Source organism: Lampris incognitus, chromosome 1 (assembly GCF_029633865.1).
Source record: "Lampris incognitus isolate fLamInc1 chromosome 1, fLamInc1.hap2, whole genome shotgun sequence".
NCBI classification, from domain to species: Eukaryota; Metazoa; Chordata; class Actinopteri; order Lampriformes; family Lampridae; genus Lampris; species Lampris incognitus.
In genome coordinates, this window is record NC_079211.1 from 5,086,904 (window position 1) to 5,106,877 (window position 19,974).

At 44.3% G+C, this 19,974-nt stretch overlaps 1 protein-coding gene across 1 annotated transcript in view; it reads left to right on the top strand.

Moving 5' to 3' along the window:
* The window catches only part of polr2b (RNA polymerase II subunit B), a 30,908-nt gene extending 11,035 nt beyond the window's left edge, over positions 1 to 19,873 (top strand). The window contains exons 11-25 of the mRNA XM_056288968.1: positions 81 to 224; positions 573 to 712; positions 2,824 to 2,935; positions 3,088 to 3,242; positions 3,478 to 3,676; positions 6,597 to 6,765; positions 6,998 to 7,094; positions 8,356 to 8,450; positions 9,758 to 10,008; positions 12,171 to 12,260; positions 13,595 to 13,702; positions 14,584 to 14,697; positions 17,762 to 17,922; positions 18,448 to 18,643; positions 19,754 to 19,873. Coding sequence (XP_056144943.1) covers positions 81 to 224; positions 573 to 712; positions 2,824 to 2,935; positions 3,088 to 3,242; positions 3,478 to 3,676; positions 6,597 to 6,765; positions 6,998 to 7,094; positions 8,356 to 8,450; positions 9,758 to 10,008; positions 12,171 to 12,260; positions 13,595 to 13,702; positions 14,584 to 14,697; positions 17,762 to 17,922; positions 18,448 to 18,643; positions 19,754 to 19,843 — 2,121 coding nt within the window. The 3' untranslated portion in view covers positions 19,844 to 19,873. The remainder of the gene's footprint in view (positions 1 to 80; positions 225 to 572; positions 713 to 2,823; positions 2,936 to 3,087; positions 3,243 to 3,477; positions 3,677 to 6,596; positions 6,766 to 6,997; positions 7,095 to 8,355; positions 8,451 to 9,757; positions 10,009 to 12,170; positions 12,261 to 13,594; positions 13,703 to 14,583; positions 14,698 to 17,761; positions 17,923 to 18,447; positions 18,644 to 19,753) is intronic.
* The last annotated feature ends 101 nt before the right edge of the window (positions 19,874 to 19,974 follow it).

The window sequence follows — 19,974 nt, forward strand, 5'->3', positions numbered from 1 at the left end:
TGAAATCTTTGCTCCTTTTTGGTTCAGTTCAGCTTCGTCATTGGCGTCTTGTATTTGTGTGTCACATTGCCCCTGTTAAGGTGCTGAATCGTCTCACCTTTGCATCAACGCTTTCTCATCTCCGCCGAGTGAACTCCCCCATCGGCAGAGACGGCAAGCTGGCCAAGCCCCGGCAGCTGCACAACACCCTGTGGGGCATGGTGTGTCCAGCAGAGACGCCTGAGGTAAAAGATGGAATACTTAATCTCTGCAAAGAAAACCAGACAGGAGTTTAGAAAGCCAATGAAATTTTTGTTCACGGCACACACATTGTCAAACAGTGGCCACGATATTGAAAAAAATGGCATTTTCAGTAACAATAGAAGTACAGATGTGCAGCCTTCTACACGGTTGCATCGTTATTGAGCATCTTGTCCATAGAAAGTAAAATTTCTACCACTCAATGTTCTGTGGCGATCTCTTGTCTTCTCTGCATATCATTTGTAAAGTCTAGCTCTGCCATTTGTCTGAACCAGTTTTCATCTAAAGGAGTTGTGTAGTCATGGTGGGTGTCTGTCTCTCCTGTATTCCAGGGTCATGCTGTCGGCTTGGTGAAGAACCTAGCCCTGATGGCTTACATCTCTGTGGGTTCCCAACCGTCTCCCATCCTGGAGTTCTTGGAGGAGTGGAGTATGGAGAACCTGGAGGAAATCTCACCGGCCGCCATAGCAGAGTGAGTAAAACATTTATGGAATTGGATTTGTTTCAAAATCAAATATAGAGAGGGCATCCGGGTGACGTAGCGGTCTATTCCGTCGTGGGGGTGGAGCAGCGACTGGGACGTCTCAGAGAGCATGGTGATTGGCCAGGTACAATTGGGTAGGGAAAAAAAGGGAGGGGGGTCCAAAAAAAAGAACAAAAAATTTAAATATGAGAAAAAATTAGAAAAAAATGCATAGAATGGACTTAAAGGACATGATGGACTCTTTACTGTACAAGTAGTACAATAAACCACAAATGTGTCTTCCTAGACAAACCCCAATCAATTTATCTGGAAAAGAAATGCCACAATATGTTTTAAAATTTCAACTGGATTATTCTACAAATAATATCTTAACATTATATTCAAAGTTTTTAATCTCTGTTGGTGAATAAATCACATGTGAATTGGCTCACATTTGTGGACAGGTTTTTGAGCCAAATTGAGTGGTGAGTTAAAATTCTCCACTTCCCAAATGCCTTTTTTCAAATGATGCTCCCTCCAGCCAGACATGCGTTTGCTCTGCATTGCCAACTGACACCTTGTTCCCCCAAGAAGAGGAGGGAATACAAGCAAGGCTGACGCTTGTCTAGTTATATTTTGTAACAAAACTACTGCTACTACTAGCACCAATATTAATATAATGATATACTACCAATATTTTGAAACAAAAACGTTTCCATGTATACCAACTTAGAGATTTTACTATAATGTTCTATTTTGGTTGAAAGGTTTCCACTTTTCTTGCCTTTGTCTCCAACGTTGTTTGACAACGTTGTTTGTCTCCTAGGAGATAAATAGCTAAAATAAAAGTATTGTCCTGGACCCAGAATCACATCATTTCATCTGCTTGCTGAAACCTAGCTGTAGTCTAGGTTTTACACCGGGTTTTGAAAGTGCTGCTACAGGTACCTTTTTAGTATTTGGGTAATGATCTTTTTTGTGGCATGTGCACTAAATAAATATAAAAAGATGATTTTGTTCATTGGTCGCACTCTTTCTTGTTGACTTGATCTTTATAATTTCTTTTCTATTTATTTCACTTTTTTTTTTTTAATTGTGTTTGTGTTTTAGGGGATAAGAAATCCTCATGTTCTGAAAATGTGTTCATTTTATCAATCAGGGACTTGGGTCACCTGCAAGGCTAAATACATAAATACTCACAAGACACTTCCTACTAAACGTCTTTAAAAAGCAACCAGCAGATGGCAGCACTGCCCTTCTAGAATTACCAATTTGAAGTCCCATGTCTACTACCTCATAACACGTAACGTGACTAGTAAATATCAGCAGGGTTTGGTGATTACCAACAATATAGCGAATTTCCATAAACATGAAAAAGGTTTATCTTTAATCTTTTGCAACATAATGTCAATAATTTTACAACCATCCCATTCAGCTGGCTAGATGAGTATAACAGAACAATTCGGCAAAAGTCAGTCTGTTTTGAATGATGTAGATTGAGCCTTTTATCGAATTATCATCCACAATGCACATAGGTGGTATTGCACTTCTAGAACTGTGAGACACGTCCTGTCTACATGGAAGAAAATGATCCAAGATGTTTACCACACTGCCTTGTCTTGAGATGGTAAATGGACTCCATTTATACAGCACTTTTCTAGTCTACCAACCACTCAAAGTGCTTTACAGCGTATGCCTCACATTCACCCATTCATACACTGATGGTGGAGACTGCCGTGCAAGGTGTCAATCTGCTCATCAGGAGCAGTTGAGGATTCAGTGTGTTGCTGAAGGACACTTCAACATGCTGTCTGGATGAGCCGAGGATCAAACCAGGAACCTTCCGAGATGACCCACTGTACCTCCTGAGCCATGCCCGCCCCATGGAGATAAATAAAATGGGAGGGTTATACAATCATTAATTTGTATGAAAGCCACAGTGCTGATCTGAACGGTACTGGAAGTGGAGTGAAGAGCAACAGGTTATTGGTTCTTTAGCTTTACTCTTTAATAGGCAAAACTAAAATTGCTGAGTAAACAGGGTTCTCCTACTTTTGGTCAGGGTTTATTTCTAATAAATCAGTGTAATGTATCGTAGTGGTGACTACTTTGTGTTTCAGTGCCACCAAGATTTTTGTCAACGGCTGCTGGGTGGGAATCCACAAAGACCCAGAACAGCTGATGAACACACTGAGGAAGCTGAGGAGACAAATGGACATCATTGTGTCTGAGGTAACAGGAACTTCACACCATACTACACAGCTTCCAATACTGCACAAATTGTCATTCCTAATAGACACTGGTTTCCTGCTGTGAAGCTCATTCTCCTGCATTTTCCCATCATTCTTGCTGGTCTGGATGATAACCATCTTTTTGATTCCAAGGTATCCATGATCAGGGACATCCGTGAGCGTGAGATCAGGATTTACACAGATGCTGGCAGGATCTGTCGTCCTCTGCTAATCGTAGAGAAACAGAAACTGCTGCTGAAGAGGCGACACATCGATCAGCTCAAGGAGAGAGAGTACAACAACTACAGGTAAGGCCAAGGAGCCTGGCCTCTTCCTCGATTCGTCCATCTCAGTATGTGTCTCTGTCATTCACTCACTAAATGTTTTACTTATGTGCTACTCGCCAGTTACTAAGGTAATCAGATTGATGGCAAGTTATGGCAGTAAATTATAAAACTGAAATAGAATTATTCCAGCATCTTTATCCAGGTGGAGAGTTTCTGTTGACCAAGGAGAATTCGAGCTGTGATGTTTCTGTGTTAGCTGGCAGGACTTAGTTGCTAGTGGTGTGGTTGAATACATCGACACTCTGGAGGAGGAGACTGTGATGCTGGCCATGACCCCTGATGACCTCCAGGAGAAGGGTGTGGCTTATTGCTCCACCTACACCCACTGTGAGATCCATCCCTCCATGATCCTGGGTGTCTGTGCGTCCATCATCCCCTTCCCCGATCACAACCAGGTACTCAGTGAAAGGAAAGATGTACTGCAAGTAACTGCTCTGTGTGACTGTGATGTTCTCCTGTCATGTGTTGGTGGTGAAGTGATATATACTGTACTGACATGTCATTGCCTTGTTACTTGAGGTGTTTGTAATAACATTAGGGGTAAACTTGGATATGGCTGTAGCTCAGTAAATAGACCAAGGTGTCTGAAGGGCATTATGGATTTCTTCTCTCACTTTTTACGTTCATTTCTGAAAGGATATTGCATCTGACATCGTTGTGAACATACATCCATGCTGTAACCACTCGTTTGTGCTAACCAACGACAAATACCATCTTTTGACTGCACTCAGACATTTCATCTGCAGTTTATTCCAACATGTGGTTCATTCAAATATGGTTCAGATTTAAGGTGTAGTTTGAATGTGGCCTAACCCTGTCCTCACTCCGAAAGTGCCTTGAATGCTAGTGATCGCTCTAGTTACTAGCTTCTCTGTCAGTCATCTAACAGTCATCATTGAGGGGGGGGTCATCAGAATCAGAATATTTATTGCCAAGAACATACAAGGAATTTATCTTGGTATGTTGGTGAAATATAACAGTAAATAGTAAAGATAAAAGTTAAAAAGAATAATAAATAAAATGTATATACAAGATAAAATAAAAGTAAGGTGCAAACAAGGCTGGTTCAGAGTTGAACGTGAGACCATGTGGCAGCCCCTGATGCCTGACACTGGGTGGTAGTAACTGTATTTAGAAAAAGTTAAATGAGAATTTTAAGAACTTATTTACAGAATAAGAGTTATTTACAGGGTAGTGCAGGTTTTATGCAGTGTCCATATACAGAGAGCACGGTGGGGGAGATAGAAGGGGGGTGGGAGTGCGGCAGTGTCAGGATGTGTGGAGGTTTGTTAGAAAGGCCTACTGCTGTAGGGAAGAAGCTGTTCTTGTTAGCCTCTTGCCAGAGGGGAGTGTTTTGAGAGACCATGGCCTGGGTGGGAAGGGTTGGCCACGATCTTTCCTGCTCACCTCAGTGTCCTGGAGGCATCCAGGTCACGGAGGGATGGCAGGTTGCAGCCAATCACCCTCTTAGCAGAGCGAATGATGTGCTGCAGTCCTTGGCAGTGGTAGCAGCGTACCAGATAGTGATGGAAGAGGTGAGGATAGACTCAATGATGGTGGTGTAAGAGTGCACCATCATTGGCTGTGACAGGTTGAGCTTTTTCAGCTGCTGCAGGAAGTACATCCTTTGCTGTGTCTTCTTGGTGACGGAGCTGATGTTCAACTCCCACTTGAAGTCCTGAGTGATGATGGTGCCCAGGAAGCGCAAGGATTCCACAGTGTCAACTAGGGAGCCACACAGGGTGATGGGGGTGGGTGGAGCTGAGTACTTTCTGAAGTCTACAACTATCTCAACTGTTTATAGAGCGTTGAGCTCGGTCCTACCAGGACACCAGATGGTGAGTCTCCCACTTGTAAGCGGACTGATCCCCGCCAGAGATGAGCCCAATGAGGGTGATGTCATCAGCAAACTTCAGGAGCTTGACCGATTGGTGACTGGAGGTGCAGCTGTTTGTATGTAGGAAGAAGAGTAGAGGTGAAAGAACACAGCCTTGAAGGGAAATGGTGCTGATGGTCTGGGAGTCAGAAACGTGTTTCCCCAGCTTGATGTGCTGCTTCCTGTCGGATAGGTGGAGACAGGCACGTGCAGCTGGGAGACCTTGTCCTGGAACCCCTGCAGTTTGCCTACAGGCAGAGGCCAAGTTATTTTCTGAGAACTGCTGTTTAAGTGTCACAGTACAGTTGTTTAGCATATCTCACTGCCTTGCTAAACCTGTGTTTAGATTCTTTAAGCTGGACCTTGTCCCCACTCCTAAATGCTTCCTCCTTCTCCAACCGAAGTTGTCTGAGTGTAGCTCTAAACCTGGGTTTGTCGTTGTTGTAACTAACCCTGTTACGTGATGGTACATAGCTGTCCTCACAGAAGCTAATGTAAGATGTGACAACCTCAGTGTACTCATCCAGACTGTTGGTGGCAGTCATGGAAACATACCAGTCTGTACAGTCCAAGCATGTGCGAAGAGCCTCCATAACTTCACTGGTCCACTTCTTAGATGTCCTCATAACAAATTTATCCATCCATCCATTATCCAAACTGCTTATCCTGCTCTCAGGGTTGCAGGGATGCTGGAGCCTATCCCAGCAGTCACTGGGCGGCAGGCGGGGAGACACCCTGGACAGGCCGCCAGGCCATCACACAGGGCCAAAATATTTAGACAGTTTTAATTTCTGCCTGTATGCAGGAATCAGGTGGATCATGACGTGGTCCCAGCGTAGCACGGGGGACCGTGAATAGGCACAGTTGATTCAAGCTATGCTGCAGGCATCCGTTTTAGTGGTGTCCCACCCGCCCATCAAGTTTGTAGTGGAGATGTTACAATGACAAGAAATCCCTGTCTGCAACTGGTGTTGATTCAGTGTGTCGTCATAGTATGCTGACATGAAAAATGAATGACTGCCAGCTGCTTTTGCTGCTCATGACGCTTTTGGTGTGAGAACAGGGTTACGCTGCCAGGGTTAGTGGTTCCATTCCCTGTGTAGGTCAATGGGTAGCAAAGCACTAACTGCTGGGAAAGGGGATATCAGTAGGAAAAATTATGGTGCATGATGAGGCTTTGACAGTGATTGACCAGTGACAACATGCTGCCAAGCTGATACAAGTGTAATAAACATGTCCAACTCAGATCGATTCCCTACCCTAGTAGATTTTTACAGTCTTCCACAGACTGACGAGGTCTAGCCTGTCAAGCAACTAAAACAGTTTTTATCTGTTAAAAAGATGAACAAAGAATTGGACTCAGCAGATCTCAATAAAGTTACAGAAGCTTTACTGATGGTGGCAGAAGTAAAGCAAAATACTCCTTTTCTGCTCTTTAGTCTCCCAGGAACACCTACCAGTCTGCTATGGGTAAACAAGCCATGGGTGTGTACATCACCAACTTCCATGTGCGCATGGACACCCTGGCACATGTGCTCTACTACCCCCAGAAACCTCTGGTTACCACACGCTCTATGGAGTACCTACGCTTCAGAGAGCTGCCTGCTGGTAACACAACATTGGTTTATGCACTTACTAAACAGCATCCAGCCACCCATGGCTGGTCATTGATCTTAAAGCGTTATTTAGCCTAACTCATTATGAAAAAGCTCATCACTATTCAGATCAATCAGTGCATGAATAAATCAATGTTTTTCTGATTAAAGTTAAATTAAGTCATATTAAATTTGCATCTCAGTAGAAGATGTCTGCAACTGAAACGCTGCTGTGTTTGCGTCAGGTATTAACTCCATTGTGGCAATCGCATCCTACACCGGCTATAACCAGGAGGACTCGGTGATCATGAACAGATCAGCGGTGGACCGAGGGTTCTTCAGGTTGGTATCTGTCACCGGTCCGGACCCAGTCTTTGTTCAGGGTGTATCTGTGAGTGTGTTGGTGAGCTACATAGAGGCTTTTATTGTTACTTATTCAGAATTTTGGATCCAAAGTCTAAGGGCCCAGACACACCAAACCGACTACTGGCGACGAAGGCCGACTGTAGCGTCGCCTCACATCGTCTGCCGTCTGGGCCAAAAAGTAGCACTTGAACAAACCGCAAAGACTACAGCCGACGGCCAACTAGCATGAACGTTCTGCACTGATTCGCTAATCTGAACAGCCAATCGGAGTGATCTCTCTCACCGATGGGCTCCACCGATTCAACATGCCGAATCAGCCGAAAAGCTGTCCGACAGGGGTCCGACTAGTGCTGACGGTGCAGGACACACCGCAAAAACTGGGGTCACAGACGCTCACCGACGGTTGACCATCAGCCTGGTGTGTCCGGGCCCTTAGACTGACTTGGTTTTTGCTCTGGCATGCACTGAATTTGGGACCTTTAGACAGGCGTGTGCCTTTCTAAATCATGTCCTTCACCTCTTAAAACATCTGCAGACTGCTGTGTTTCACTAGAAGGCTGAAAGCTGTTTGGACCTTCCCATTTTACTTTGCAAAAACTACAAAACTAAAGGAACAAATGGCAAAAGCACTGCCTTGGGAATAATGAGTTACCCCACCCATTTTATACCCCTTGTTGTGACGTCAGTGGTTGGTGCAGTTTAAACCACTTTTTGTGCCTTTAACAGTCTGAAAAAAGAAAACTGTCATATCATTTTAGTAAAACCTATTCCTCTTAGGAAGAAACTCTGAACATGAAGCTGTGTGTTTCATAGTATACGGATATTTTCAGTCCTGTGAATTTTTCCACTTGGAACCATGAACACAACTGTTTCTAGCTGTGGCTATGGTAGCAAGGTTCCTAGAAGCTTCTCCTCCCATGCAGAAGCTCATTTGCCAGTAGGCATTGCATGGAGCAGCTATCTGCGACATACAAGTACAGTTTTATGTCATGTTTGTCTGTCCAGCTGTTGTCACTTTCCCTGTCTGTATACATCATGCTTTACGTACCTATCTCGCTATCCAGCTCAGCATCAAGACATGCAGATAACGTTTCAGATAGACATCCAGACATGTAGTTTGTATCCCCCATGGCCCTGCCTGTATTTGTGGATCTGTTGAAAACTTGTTTCAGTCCTATGAAAGTTGTTTTGACCAGTAAGATCACAGCTAGTTTCAAAGCTCTTATCTCCCCCCCAGGTCTGTGTTTTATCGCTCCTACAAAGAGCAGGAGTCTAAGAAGGGCTTTGATCAGGAGGAGATATTTGAGAAGCCTACACGTGAAACCTGCCAGGGTAGGTAGACAACATCCATGTGATTTATCTGATAAATGAGGTTTTTCTTTGTTGTAACTCTTCCCATAAACAAAATGAGTAATTCTTTCTTCCCCTTAAAGGATGTGAAAGCAAGAAGTTAAACCAAATGGGGGCGTCCGGGTAGCATAGCGGTCTGTTCCATTGCCTACCAACACGGGGCTCACCGGTTTGAATCCCCGTGTTACCTCCGGCTTGGTCGGGTGCCCCTAGAGACACAATTGGCCGTGTCTGCGGGTGGGAAGCCGGGGATGTGGGTATGTGTCCTGGTCGCTGCACTAGCGCCTCCTCTGGTCAATCGGGGCGCCTGTTTGGTGGGGAGGGGGAACTGGCAGGAGTAGTGTGATCCTCCCACGCGCTACATCCTCCTGGTGAAACTCCTCCCTGTCAGGTGAAAAGGAGCGGCTGGCGACTCCACGTGTATGGGAGGAGGCATGTGGTAGTCTGTAGCCCTCCCCGGATTGGCAGAGGGGGTGGAGCAGCGACCGGGATGGCCCGGAAGAGTGGTGTTATTGGCCAAGTACAATCGGGGAGGAAAAAAGGTGGGAAAAATCTCACACAAAAAAAAAAGAAGTTAAACCAAATGGATAAAGCTATTTGCATATTTAGGATATCTCAAAGCTCAGTCCTGAAGATGAGTTATGGATGTGGTAACTGCATTGTTGTTTGATCCCTCTAAAGTCTTTGAGTGGCTGTTGCAGCCAGAAAAGCGCTAAATAAAATGCAACTTGATTGATTGATTGATTGATTGATTAAATCCCAGAGATCCATTCAAAATGAACCAGAGTCAGCAGTGCAGTTGTGTCAGCACCTTTCCCACCGCCAAAGAAAAAAACCTGGTTGAAGCTGAGTTTTACTTATTGATGTTTTACACTCTGTTGGTAAAGGTCTTCTACCAGCTTGTTCTGTTACATGTGCTTGTTTGACACAACACCTTCACTTCTTCAGACTCTTTTGGCTGCTATGATGAAGATAGGTTGTGTAGTGTTTGCTATCATTTTTCATGAAAAAGTCCCACCAGATACCAACCATTCACATCAGATACGACTAAAGTCTGCAGGATATTCATGGGTTAGTTACTGTTTTAGATACACCAGAGGTGGGAACTGTCACAAAGGACTTTGGTTTGCATGTGATTCTCCAGGATTGCAGCTTTTGAGGTTAAATAGAAATGAAACTTATTTATCTACTTTAATTTAGAGTGTTAATGTTAAGGAAGATTTTGAGGTGAACAGTCGATGGCACTTAGCAGATACATCCACCATTTAAATCAAAATCCACTCTTCCAGGCATGCGGCACGCCATTTATGACAAGCTGGATGATGACGGTCTGATTGCACCGGGTGTTCGTGTCTCCGGTGAGGATGTGATCATCGGTAAGACTGTAACACTCCCAGAAAATGACGACGAACTGGACAGCACCAACCGGCGCTACACCAAGAGGGACTGCAGTACCTTCCTCCGCACCAGCGAGACTGGGATCGTGGACCAGGTCATGGTCACACTCAACCAGGAGGGCTACAAGTTCTGCAAGATCAGGGTGAGCAAGGAATTCAACCTCCAAGTCCCCCCCATGCATGAATATAACTGATTTTACTTGTTTGATAGGTTTTCTTCTCACCAGACACCGAGTCTGTTTTAAAACCCCTGAAAACCGTATTTCTTTAGTCCGCCTCTTGATACGTTAGAGAGTCCTGCATGAACTGCAAAACGAGAAACGGTTTGTCATGCCATTTAAGACATGTCAGCATCATGTTTTCTCTGTTCTCATCTAACTGGTTTGAGTTGAGTAGGGTTGTGTTAGGCTTTGTTCAGACTGCCAGCCCAAGTTTTTTTTTTTTTTTTTTTTTTGGCATATCCAGGTTGTATCCACATTGGCTTTAGAAAGTCTGCACAGCAACAAAAAAAACCCCACATGAAACGCGATTTTTGCAAATCGGATCTAAACCACATTTGGAGGAGAACTGTGATTCCAGCTGGATTTCTACAGATGCGTCTCAGTCCACACACTGACCGCCCAAATCAGATTTCAAACTGTCTCTCACACTGTGCAACTCTCACTGCACAGTGCAGCCCGCCATGACTGCAGCGCGGAACATCGCAGTGTATACCAGCCTCCTCCATCGCACACTAGTTTGTCGGGTGCGACGGAGGAGTTCGGCGCTGCAGCTTGACAGTGCGAATGTTTGGAGGGCGAGATAATGGATCTCCATTTCTCATGCTTGTGTGTTGGTAAACCGCATCACCAGCGTACATATTTAGTCATGCCTACGCCATTACCACAGCAACCCGTGCAGATAGGTTGATGTCTGGACACACAAATCCAAGCTGATCACTTGCAAATAACGGTGCAGACAGTCCGAATTGGAGAGATACCGGTTGCACCGTGTCTTTACCGACGCCATACTTATTCACATATTTGATGAGCAAAGAAAGTTGTCGATAAATGTGCAAACACTAAAGAATACAACAAACGTTACAAGAACGAAGTTATTAAAAGATGTAGAAAAAAAAAAGAACACGGGGTGTCCGGGTACCGTGGCGGTCTATTTCGTTGCCTACCGACACGGGGATCTCCGGTTTGAATCCCCGTGTTACCTCTGGCTAGGTCGGGCGTCCCTACAGACACAATTGGCCGTGTCTGTGGGTGGGAAGCCGGATGTGGGTATGTGTCCTGGTCGCTCCACTAGCGCCTCCTCTGGTCAGTCAGGGCACCTGTTCGGGTGGGGGGGGACTGGGGGGAATAGCGTGATCCTCCCATGCGCTATGTCCCCCTGGTGAAACTCCTCACTGTCAGGTGAAAAGAAGCGGCTGGTGACTCCACATGTATTGGAGGAGGCATGTGGTAGTCTGCAGCCCTCCTCAGATCAGCAGAGACCGGGACGGCTCGGGAGAGTGGGGTAATTGGCCAAGTACAATTGGGGAGAAAAAAGGAGGAAAAAAAATCCAGAAAAAATAACGCACATTCACACAACATGGATTATTCTGTTATTTAAAAAGTTAAACTAGAAAACAAGCATAAAACCAACAGAACAGGCTCAGGTTGGATCACACAGGTCAGGGTTTTGCAGAAGCTGTAGAGCTCTATGTGCCATGTTGTTTTTCCTAGGACAGTCCTGCCAGACAATAACCATTAAAAAGAACGACTACAAAAGTCTTGACAACTTGGGTATTCATAGATTTGCTTAAATACACCGGTGATGGAAGGTATGAAAGAGGACATTTGTTTACATGTGAATCTTCAGGGGTGTCGTTTTCATCTCGACTGTGTCACTGCACTAAACCATGTTGTATGATGTTAATGTGACAGGTGTTAAAGAGGTTGTAAAATCAGACTCCCCAAAGTTTACCTCAGCTAGAGAAAGCAGCTGTGAAAAATACAGTACAAACAGGTTTGAATCCGCTGGGACTTTCCAAACCTCGCTCCATCGCCTCAGGACCTGGATAATTGTCTCTGGATGTGAAGACAGGCCAAGCAGTCATCTTGATGGAAAGGGTTTTAGAGGCTGGCTCAGTGCCAAATAGTGATCTCAATGGGAAGTTTGACATATTCAGTTAGTGCCAAATAATGTTCTCTGTTTACTGATAAATGAACGATGTACAACAGTCACAGCATATATTATCTGCCATCTCCCGAGAGCAATAAATTCTTTCTTAAATATGCATCATTCTTCTCTGTCGTCATGTCTTAACCTGTTGCAGGTTCGCTCGGTTCGTATCCCTCAGATCGGAGACAAGTTTGCCAGTCGCCATGGGCAGAAAGGTACCTGTGGCATCCAGTACAGACAAGAGGTAAAGTACAGTTTGGTGGATGAAGATGTGTCGATAAAAGCAGAATATTTGTGGGTAATGCAGCCTCAGGTCGAGCTTATCATGTGATGCTACCAGTGCTGAGGGCAAGGAGCTCACGTACGGCGATGGAGAGACCGCTGAACCTCTTCTAATACCTCGAAGTTGCCAAGAAAAAAAGCTATGTTTGAAATGGGCAGCCCGTCCTGGAAGTGTGGTGATTTCGAGTGAGAGCAGACTGGCAGCGCTCCTGTTTTAATGTGCTCAGTAGAAGAATATGGGTCACCAACAGAGAAAGACCTCGCTACGGGCAGAGGGAAACTGTACCATATATAGATCAAAGTTCAGTCTTTCCTTTTGGCAGATTCTCCTTTTGTCCATTTTTGAAAAATGAATTCTTGAGGACTTATGATTTTGAGTTTAGACGTGGTGGCTGAACAAGGCCTTAAATGTTACACTGCAGGCACCGCCTCTTTATAAGAGAGTCTGAGGTGATGAGAAAATGACCAGTTAGTTAAACTGATGTCGACTGATCTGAACAGCAAGACCACCTCCAGCTCAGTGGAGCCGCCCACTCAGATGTGAGTGAGACTCTGAGTTTAGACACAATAATTTACTAATTATCATCAGGAACACGAAACTAAGTGTTATTCCCTGGGGCGTCCGGTTGGCGTAGCAGTCTGTTCTGTTGCCTACCAACACGGGGATCGCTGGTTTGAATCCCTGTGTTACCTCCGGCTTGGTCGGGCGTCCCTACAGACACAATTGGCCGTGTCTGCGGGTGGGAAGCCGGATGTGGGTATGTGTCCTGGTCACTGCACTAGCGCCTCCTCTGGCCGGTCGGGGCGCCTGTTCGGGGGAGAGGGGGAAATAGTGTGATCCTCCCACGCGCTACGTCCCCCTGCTGAAACTCCTCACTGTCAGGGCTGGCGACTCCACATGTATGGGAGGAGGCACATGGTAGCGACTGGGACGGCTCGGAGAGCGGGGTGATTGGCCAGGGACAATTGGGGGGAGGGGGGGGGGGCAAAACAGGGGAAAAAAAGATGAATATTATTCCCTGTGGATCACTTGAATGACTGCAGGGAAAAGCTCAGTTCCACTGATATTCAGAGTGTTGTGTTTATTCGCTGGATGAGGACATGAGATACAAGTCACTGCTTGAAAGTTTAATCCTGAGCAGGACTGAAGTGGTCTACGTGGAAAAGAACAGAACCAGTGTGGTCACACCTTGTTTAATTTAAGAAGGTAGATGTCAGGAGGTTATTTGGCATGGTAAGGAATCTTTGGCTTTTCATTTGGTTTTAATTCCTGTCTCCTCTGTTGTCCTGCAACAGGATATGCCGTTCACGTGCGAGGGAATCACACCTGACATCATCATCAACCCTCACGCCATCCCATCTCGTATGACAGTCGGTCACTTGATCGAGTGTCTGCAGGGAAAGGTAACGTGCAGCTCCTCTGATATTCCTTCCCCCTTCACTAAACCATGAGGTATGTTCAGGCCCCTTATCTGCCCATGGAGCAACACGGGTATGGACGTGTCATTAAGTGAAATCTGTCAGAAGTTCTGGGTTTGTACAGTGTCTGAACATTTGGATTTTGAGCCCTGGAACAATAAGAAACCATAACAGCTGCAGGGAGAAGTGAACAGGGCAAGAAATGTTTTCTACATTCTGAAGTCAACCTTACCAAGGATGTGCCTGAAACATGCTAGTTTTGTTGTTAGCTGTTGAGTGGTTTCCAAAGATTTTCATTCCGTTTTGCATGAATGATCTGAAGACATTCCACCCCAACATCCACGCTGGTGCAATGCAGTCCTGCTATTTTACTCTGTAATCCAGAAGTATTGGACGCAGTGGTTAGCGTGGGCGCCTCACCACAAGAAGGTCCAGGGTTCGAGCCCCGGGGTAGTACAACCTGGTGGGTCGTCCTGTGTGTAGAGTTTGTATGTTCTCCCCGTGTCTGCGTGGGTTTCCTCCGGGTGCTCCGGTTTCCTCCCACAGTCCAAAGACATGTAGGTCAAATCGGCCGTACTAAATTGTCCCTAGGTGTGTGTGTGGGCCCTGTGATGGCCTGGCGGCCTGTCCAGGGTGTCTCCCCGCCTGCTGCCCAATGACTGCTGGGATAGGCTCCAGCATCCCGTGACCCTCAGAGCAGGATAATCGATTTGGATGATGGATGGATTGTCTTTAATTCAGATGTGGTTTATTGGAACCCATGATGTGTGGTGCAGAGCAGCCTGGTGTCATTCCTCCAGGTTAAACATGTTGTTGTCTTGAAATGAGGGTCATTTAGGTTTTGTATTTATTCCTCCTTCCCTCAGGTGTCGGCTAACAAAGGAGAGATTGGAGATGCTACGCCCTTTAATGACGCCGTCAACGTGCAGAAGGTCTCCAACCTGTTGTCTGAATACGGTTACCACCTGAGAGGAAACGAGGTCTGCTCAGAACATCACCTGTTTATATGAACCCAACTTTTTATACATCACCTGTTTATATGAACCTGACTTTTTACTCATCAGTCTGTTTATATGATCCCAACTTTTTACACATCAGTCTGTTTATATTAACCTGACTTTTTACACATCAGTCTGTTTATATGAACCCGACTTTTTACACATCAGTCTGTTTATATGAACCCGACTTTTTACACATCAGTCTGTTTATATGAACCCAACTTTTTACACATCAGTCTGTTTATATGAACCTGACTTTTTACACATCAGTCTGTTTATATGAACCCAACTTTTTATACATCACCTGTTTATATGAACCCAACTTTTTACACATCAGTCTGTTTATATTAACCTGACTTTTTACACATCAGTCTGTTTATATGAACCCGACTTTTTACACATCAGTCTGTTTATATGAACCCAACTTTTTACACATCCGTCTGTTTATATGAACCTGACTTTTTACACATCAGTCTGTTTATATGAACCCAACTTTTTACACATCAGTCTGTTTATATGATCCCAACTTTTTACACATCAGTGTTTATATGAACCTGACTTTTTACACATCAGTCTGTTTATATGAACCCAACTTTTTACACATCAGTCTGTTTATATTAACCTGACTTTTTACACATCAGTCTGTTTATATGAACCCGACTTTTTACACATCAGTCTGTTTATATGAACCCAACTTTTTACACATCCGTCTGTTTATATGAACCTGACTTTTTACACATCAGTCTGTTTATATGAACCCAACTTTTTACACATCAGTCTGTTTATATGCACCTGACTTTTTACACATCAGTCTGTTTATATGAACCAAACTTTTTACACATCAGTCTGTTTATATGATCCCAACTTTTTACACATCAGTGTTTATATGAACCTGACTTTTTACACATCAGTCTGTTTATATGAACCCAACTTTTTACACATCAGTCTGTTTATATTAACCTGACTTTTTACACATCAGTCTGTTTATATGAACCCGACTTTTTACACATCAGTCTGTTTATATGAACCCAACTTTTTACACATCCGTCTGTTTATATGAACCTGACTTTTTACACATCAGTCTGTTTATATGAACCTGACTTTTTACACATCAGTCTATTTATATGAACCCAACTTTTTACACATCAGTCTGTTTATATGATCCCAACTTTTTACACATCAGTCTGTTTATATGAACCTGACTTTTTACACATCAGTCTGTTTATATGAACCCAACTTTTTATACATCAGTCTGTTTATATGAACCCAACTTTTTACACATCAGTCTGTTTATATTAACCTGACTTTTTACACATCAGTCTGTTTATATGAACCTGACTTTTTACACATCAGTCTGTTTATATGAACCCAACTTTTTATACATCACCTGTTTATATGAACCCAACTTTTTACACATCAGTCTGTTTATATTAACCTGACTTTTTACACATCAGTCTGTTTATATGAACCCGACTTTTTACACATCAGTCTGTTTATATGAACCCAACTTTTTATACATCACCTGTTTATATGAACCCGACTTTTTACAAATCAGTTTGTTTATATGAACCCGACTTTTTACACATCAGTCTGTTTATATGAACCTGACTTTTAACACATCATCTGTTTATATTAACCTGACTTTTTACACATCAGTCTGTTTATATGAACCCAACTTTTTATACATCACCTGTTTATATGAACCCGACTTTTTACAAATCAGTCTGTTTATATGAACCCGACTTTTTACACATCAGTATGTTTATATGAACCTGACTTTTTACACATCAGTCTGTTTATATGAACCCGACTTTTTACACATCAGTCTGTTTATATGAACCCGACTTTCAGCTTCTGTTTTATTTCAGACACTTTGCAAGTCGGAGTTTCCTGTTGGGATTAGTTAACATGAACCCTCCTTGCTAACTGTTAAAATATCAAGATGAGCCCTGATACTCTTCTTAAACTTCAATGTCGGGCATCCGGGTTGTGTGGTGGTCTGTTCCATTGCCTACCAACATGGGGCTCGCCAGTTCGAATCCCCGTGTTACCTTCGGCTTGGTCGGGTGCCCTTAGAGACACAATTGGCCTTGTCTGCGGGTGGGAAGCTGGATATGCGTATGTGTCCTGGTCGCTACATTAGCACCTCCTCTGGTCGGTCGGGGCGCCTGTTCGGTGGGGAGGGGGAACTGGGGGGAATAGCATGATCCTCCCATGTGCTACGTCCCCCTGGTGAAACTCCTCACTGTCAGTTGAAAAGAAGCGGCTGGTGACTCCACATGTATGGGAGGAGGCATGTGGTAGCCTGCAGCCCTCCCTGGATCAGCAGAGGGGGTGGAGCGGTGACTGGGACGGCTTGGAAGAGTGGGGTACTTTGCCGAATACAACTGGGGAAAACGGGGGGGGGGGGGGTTAAAAAACAAAAAGCTTCCATGTCATGTCTAGCTGACTGCAGCTACATGAGCTCTGAGCAGGTGAGAAGGTGTTTGCTAATGAGGTAAAAACGTGCATATAAGCACTTCTGAAGGTTGGATTGGTTTGGGTAAAATAATAAATAAAATATTCCCCGGTCACTCTAAATAACAACAGTTTGTTTTACATTTTCCCAAAAACACCTTCTCGATATTTCACTTTCTTTAGACTTTTATTACTAATTTAACTTCGTCTTTTGTTCATGGCATCTAAGCAGCAGTTTGTTGCTCTAACTGAGGTGTAAGATGAACGAGAGGTGATGCTGATTGGTGGAATGCTGTAGGTTTTTTTTTATAAATGGCCAGTTCTGTAATGCATCAGATTCTGATAATGAAACTAGTCCCTACGTGGTGAAGGCAGCTCATATAATCGCTGGGTAACTGAGTAGATATGAAGCGTTTGAAGAAGTCCACATTTCGCATGACTTGTGTGTGACTTTGGACTGGAAGGGATTTTTGGTACCGTTGTATTCATTCTGCTCTTGGTATCAGGTCATATAAACCAAGCCCTCGATAGATTTGAATTTTGTTTTCAGTCATGATGCTTCCAACTTTGTTCACCCTGTCTTTCACAGGTGTTGTACAATGGTTTCACGGGCCGTAAACTGACCTCTCAGATCTTCATCGGGCCCACCTACTACCAGCGTTTGAAGCACATGGTGGACGACAAGATCCACTCGAGGGCCCGTGGACCAGTTCAGATCCTCAACAGGCAGCCCATGGAGGGTCGATCACGGTAAGAACCTGGAGAGTCATTTAGACGTTCCTATAACCAGTCCTTCAACCCCAAACCCCAAGCCACTAACATGTTTCTTTCAGCATAATAACATAAACCCCAACACTGTTGAAGGCAGGATTCATGTTCTGACCTTCATTCCTTCACACCGACCTTCACCCTAACCTGGTCATCAACATCTGCCAACATTCCATCAGTAACCCCAACCCTTTAAACAACACCCCTTACACCAACTACGCAAACCTTAACAGTACAATGTGTATTTCTGTTGAATCCTGTCATCTGCTGTTCCTGCTGGTTTTGTGTTTTGTAATCAGTACCCCTCAGTACCCCTCAGCAAATCCTGCTGATACCTCCTGGTCATGTGACATTTCAGGAAAGTTGAAGTAGTTCACATAGAACCATTAACCCTCATCCTATAAAAAGCTGATTTTCTAAACCATTCTTGGTTGCTGACCCTGTCCCGGTCAAACCTGTCCTCCATTAATCCTAACCCGTCCTCCACCATGTCTCTGTGGCGTGTAGTGATGGCGGGCTGCGTTTCGGGGAGATGGAGCGTGACTGTCAGATCGCTCACGGAGCCGCTCAGTTCCTGAGAGAGAGGCTGTTTGAAGCGTCCGACCCCTACCAGGTCCACGTCTGTAACCTGTGTGGTCTCATGGCCATCGCCAACACGCGCACTCATACGTATGAATGTCGGGGCTGCCGCAACAAAACACAGGTATGTTCAGCGCTTCCCGTTCCGCCATGATGCCGTTTTCCCTCCCTCCTCAGTGGTCTGTCTGCTTGTAGTGTTCTAGTAGATTTAAGACGGTCCACTTTTTAAATTGGATCGGTTCTTTGTGGATGTCCACAGATACATCTACCAAGACTCACACAAACTTCCAAATATACCCATCGTCTTTTGGTTCAGTTATTTTTTGTGTATAAAGTACAGTATTATTAGAATTATATTGTTATCATCATCAAGATAAGGTGTGATTATTGCTTATTTTTATTACTAATATTTTAATCTAATTTTGCAGAAGCTTGTTTGCAACAAGATGTTCTTTGTCCCGTCGATTTTGAGATTGGGCAGAACAAATTGTAGACGTCTTTCTGTCAGCCTGCCTTAGTGTGCGATGTCTTAGATTAATGTTCCAGTGAACGGTGAGCTATAAAGAACGGGTCAGAAATTAAAGGGAAAGTTCACCCCAAAATCAAAAATGCATGTTTTTCCTCTCGACTCGTTTATCTGTCTAGATCGTTCTGGTGTGAGTTGTTGAGATACCGGCCGTAGAGATGTCTGCCTTCTCTCCAATACAAGGGAACTGGATGGCGCTCGGCTCAAAGTGCCAAAAAACACATTTGAAAAACTCAACAGCGATGTCTCTCTCCAGAAATCATGACCCGGCGACTCAGGATAATCCACAGATCCTGTGAGCAGTTTCAGTTCAGTCTGAGAAAATAGCCCTATATGAAACTGCTCAGAACAAGATGTGTGGATTATCTTGAGTAACCGGGTCATGATTTCTAGGAGACATTGCTGTAGGGTTTTGTTTTGTTTTTTTGCCACTTTGAGCAACACAAGCCAAGCGCCATCCGGTTCCCTTGTATTCGAGAGAAAGGCCGACATCTCTACGGCTGATATCCCCAAAACATTAATTCACATCTAAATGGTCTAGATGCATATGGCACTATAGATAAAAGGGAAAACGTGTATTTTTAATTTTGGGTTTTCATCGTGGCTTGCTTGTCATTTGCACCCTGCTAGCATCTAGGTAGCATCTAGATAGCCCAGTACTGTTGTTACTCTTCAGCATCTTGTTTCTGCCCCTGGTTGCCTTGTTAGATCTCTCTGGTGCGGATGCCCTACGCCTGCAAGCTGCTGTTCCAGGAGCTCATGTCCATGAGCATCGCCCCTCGCATGATGACCACCTAGGACCAAAGGATGATAGTCATCTGGTCTCTGAACTATGTTCAAGTTATAAAGTGAAGCTAATGAGCTTAAATTGGAGCATCATCACTTCGTGATGAAGGCAGTGTCTGTGTGATCTTTATATTGTTGACATG